This window comes from Gossypium arboreum, chromosome 6 (assembly GCF_025698485.1).
Source record: "Gossypium arboreum isolate Shixiya-1 chromosome 6, ASM2569848v2, whole genome shotgun sequence".
NCBI classification, from domain to species: domain Eukaryota; kingdom Viridiplantae; phylum Streptophyta; class Magnoliopsida; order Malvales; family Malvaceae; genus Gossypium; species Gossypium arboreum.
In genome coordinates, this window is record NC_069075.1 from 51,773,924 (window position 1) to 51,778,827 (window position 4,904).

The 4,904-nt window shown below is 31.2% G+C and overlaps 1 protein-coding gene across 1 annotated transcript; it reads left to right on the forward strand.

Annotated features, from left to right (window-relative positions):
- Window positions 1–1,993: 1,993 nt before the first annotated feature.
- LOC108459300 (uncharacterized) lies at window positions 1,994–3,016 on the forward strand. The gene has a single exon (XM_017758647.1). The coding sequence runs from the start codon at window positions 1,994–1,996 to the stop codon at window positions 3,014–3,016; it is 1,023 nt and encodes a 340-aa protein (XP_017614136.1).
- The last annotated feature ends 1,888 nt before the right edge of the window (window positions 3,017–4,904 follow it).

The window sequence follows — 4,904 nt, forward strand, 5'->3', positions numbered from 1 at the left end:
TTATTTTGAGTGCAGCAGTTAAGTTCCCTAAATCACCCTTCAGTTTATCACCAAAGTTACCAATTTTATACAGGGACCAAATAATAATTTTATAACAGTCTGATCGTAAAAAGAAACTAAAATCAATGATATGAAATTAGTAATAACAAAATACAAGGAGGACATAAATTACAATAAGTTTACTGTTAAATAAAGGATACCGTATCCTCCGATGGTGGTTGGCGTGATGGAAATTGAAGTACGATAGATATATAAAAAAAATGTACTTTTTTTATAAAAGTAACTTTAAAAAATAAATTAATTATGAAAATAATTCATCTTTTTAATTATGTACAAAAATAACTCATTTTTTATAGTAAAAAGTGGTGGAGTCATATGATATGACGCCACCACTTTGTCACGTCAGTCAGAGGTATTAAAAAATTATTTTTTTATAAAGCTATGTTGAATGACGTCGTCAGTATAAAATACTAAGGAAATACTAAAAAATCTAGAAAAACGGGGGACTTAAAAAAATTTTCATTTTTGGGTGGAGCCATTCTAAATGGAGCCACCACTTTTCTGATTTGTCGAGTTCTTATTTTTTTTTTTACTTTTTTTACTTTTTTTACTTTTTTACTTTTTTCATATATTTTGTCTCTTTCTTAGATTTTTTCTTTTTAAGTTTTATATTATTTTAGTAATTTATTTTACTTATTTAATTTATATTATTAATTTTAAAAAATTTAATATATATTTAAAATGTTTTATAATATTTTTAAAATTTTTAATTATTATTTTAAAATATTTTTAACTTTATATATATATATATATTTGTGAAATTAATTATTTATAAATTTTAAAACGTATTTTTCAAATTAATTTTTAAAATTTAAAAAAATAATTATTTTTCTTTATTTTAGTTTTTGAAGTCTAATTTTATTTTATTTTATTTTGTTTATCTATTTTATTTATTTTTATTATACATTTCAAATTAAATTTTAGATTAGTTTTTCATAGATTTTGTCTTTTTCTTTAATTTTTTTTCCTTTTTAAGTTTTATATTATTTTCTTATTGTATTTTGTTTATTAGTTTTATAATATTTGAAATGTATGTTTAATATATTATTAATTTTACATAGAATTTTTAAATTAAGATTTTATAATTTTTTGTTATTTTATTTTTGTTTATTTAATTTATTTATTTCTTATTATTAATTTTAAAAGTTTGTAATGTATATTCTAAATGTTCTATAATATATATTTGTTAAAATTTTAAATATCAGTTTTAGATTTTTTAAAATTTTAAATGTATATTTCTCAAATTAATTTTTGAAAATTATAAATATTATTTTTAAATATTAACCATATTTTTAATAATATAAAATATTAAAATAATTTAAAGATATGATCTTTCAAATTTATTATTTGTTTTATTTTTAATAATATAAAACATTTAAACATTTAAATTTTTAAATAAAATTTGTATAAAAATTTTAAAATGTTAAATATTTTTAAAATAAATAAAAGTTATAAATTTCAAAATTCTATGTAAAATTTAAAAATATTTAAAATCATTTAAAATATTAAAAACATTTTAAATCATTTTAAATCATTTTAAATGTTTTATAATATTAAAATATATTTAATATTTAAAAATAATTTGAAAATATATTTTAATATTTAGAAAAATATATTATAAAACATTTTTAAAAATACATTTCAAGTTTTTCAAATAAATAAAATAAATAAGGACTTAAAAAGAAAAAAGAAAGTCAAAACTTTAAAAAAAAAGGTGAAACAAATAAGTTGGCTATCAGACTTGAAAACCGGTGGCGCCAAATTATTTGGCTCCACCAGGAAATGGAAAAATTGCTACGGGGCCCCCTATACTCTAATAAATCACAGTATTTTGGTGGAGCCATTCTTTATGGCTCCACCTCTTGGTTCTCTTTTATATATAGAGTGGTGTAGTTGTTGTGTTAAGTGGAAAAGTTCAAAAAATTTGTTAAAAATGAATAATGAGGTGTTTTTGGTGTATGTTGTTTTTGATGGTGAAATTGTAGAAGGTGATATTGGCTGTGTATTTCAAGGCTTGCAAAGAGTAGGTTTGCGATTCAAAAAAAATGTGAAGCTGGCAGAAATGAAAAGGAAGATCAGTGTGAAAATAGTTATCCGTCGTGGAAGGGCGATGTCTAAATTATTTTACAAGTTTCCAATCTCTACAGATCTGTTCAAATTTTGTGCGATGCAACTGTTAGATGATGATGACTTGGGCACTATGATGGAAATATGGTGGTCCACTGGGAGTGTGAACCCCCAACCAGTTGAATTATTTGCTGAGTTAGCAGACTTAGAGCCTGTTGAGAATGTTAGCCCAATAAGTCAACATCGCAAATTTGATTTTGATCTTAATGTTGGATGGACAGGCCAATTAGAATGTGGTGGAACATCACAGATACCCAAAATTCCTAATTATGGTGGGAGTTCGTACAACAACCCAACCCTCGATCCCTGTCTACAAATACATCCGGAGGTGATAATAAGCACTGAGACAAATGTCAGAGAAATGACCAATAATGGTGAAGATTCTGATCAAGATGTTGAAGATTTTAGTGACCCCGATGTTGATGAGGTTCCGGACGATATCGATGATGAAGGCCCGGAGAAGGTTGAAGATGTTCATGGCCCTTCATTCTGTAACCCGAGTCATGGTATTATTTTACGAAATGAACTTGGGGGCAACATGTTGAACGTAGATCCAGATGCAGCGCATGCATCCGAGTTCCCTAAGTACGCTGATATAGTACCTACTCATAGATTGGCGTCAAATTCACATTTCGACGAGTTGTTCGTTGGGCAACAGTTCGAGAACAAGGCGGATTGTGTGTTTGCCATCAAACAATACAATATGAAGTTGTCAATTGATTACAAGGTTGCCAAATCTACACCGACATTATACGTTGGGGAATGTTGGAGAGCCGACGATGGGTATGGTTGGCGAGTTCGTGCTGCATTTATACAGAGGACTCAATAGTGGCAAATACGAAAATTAGAAGGGCATCATACATGTACTGTCGCACGCATGTCTCAAGACCACCGAAAATTGGATGCCAAAAGTATTTTCAACTGTATCATGCCACTGGTGAAAGATAGCCCAATCATTCCTGTGTCGACATTGATTGCAGACATGCAAGCTCGATTTCAGTACAGAGTGTCATACAGGAAAGCGTGGTGGGCGAAACAAATGGCCATGCAACAATTGTACGGCGACTGGGATGAGTTATACAATGAACTTCGGAGTTGGATTTCAGCAATGGTAGAGTATGTCCCAGGAACTGTCGTGGACTTGCAAACGTTGCCTTATAGAGGTCCTAATGGAGAATTGGAACTGGGAAAAAGAGTGTTTTGTCGATTGTTCTGGACTTTCAATCCATGTGTTAAGGCCTTCTCCCACTGCAAACCGGTAGTGCAAGTTGATGAAACATGACTTTATGGAAAATACACGCAGATACTTCTAATTGCGGTTGCACAAGACGATAATGGAAATGTACTACCAATCGTTTTTTCTATCGTAGAGTCGGAGAACTCTGAATCATGGGCATATTTCATTCGAAACTTACGGAGACATGTTGTCAGGCAAGACAACATTTGCATTATATCTGACAGATCGAAGGGTCTTGTTGCTGCAATTCGGCAATCAGAGGTTCCGTAGAGGTCTGTCTATTGTATTCGTTACATTGCTGTGAACTTCCACAATGAGTATAAGAACAAAGACTGGCGCAAACGAATTGTCAACATGGGTAAAAATATTTATTTAAATTCGTATTTGTAATTATTTCTAGTCCATTTCCTAATTTTAACGCATTTTATCGGAATATATACATAGGGTACGAGCTAGAACCACACCGATTTACACATAAGTTGGCAAGGTTAGAGACTGATATGGCGGGCTGCAAACCTTCTCTTACACAGTGGTTGAGTAGCATGGAGCCGTGGCAATAGTCTCAATGTTTTGACGTGGGGTACCGTTATGGCCATATGACAACTAACCTTGTTGAGGTCGTTAACTCCGTCTTAAGGCGTACGCGTCACTTGTCAATTTCAGCTGTTTTTTCAGCCACATTTTACAGGTTAACAACCTTAATGCCAAAAATGGGGTTGAAACAAGCAAAACAGTTAGAGGCAGGACACGTGTACGTCGAAAAAATCAGAGATGCCATAAAAGATAACACTCAAAGGGCTAGGCTGATGAATGTAGAACTATATTCTCGAAATTTGGAAACTTTTCGAGTGACAGAGTATATCAGTCGTCGGTCAGGGATCCCACCACAGTCCTATGGAGTTGATCTCAAAGCAGTGGTGTGAGTGCGGATGTTCCAAGCACTACTGCACCGTAATGCGCATGTGGTTGCAGCTTGTGCTACCTATAGTTTGAATGTCGAACAATATATCGATTATGTATACACACTTGAACGTACGTTGCATATTTGGGGTAACGAGTTCCTTATATTAAGGGACATATCGACATGGGAAGTGTAATTGCCTGCATTCGAGATGTTGCCTGACCGGTCACTACGTAGGAGAGTCAAAGGTAGACCGAAAATAATGAGGATTCAAAACGACATGGATGTAAGAGAACAAGTCGATCCAAAGCGTTGCACCATATGTAGAACAGTTGGCCACAATAGGAGCAAATGTCCTCATGAAAACGTCTACACTGGCCAATCTTCCCGGTATGAAAGAAATTAAACGTTGTAACTGAGGTCTGTCTATATTATGATCTTTTAGAAATAAAGTTTGTATTATTTAGTATTAAAATTATATTTAAAATTAATAGTTGCAACTTTTAATACTTTAAAAGATTTTATAATAAATTAAATAAAAAAACACTAATATATAAGTTGTGAAACCTTAAACCAATA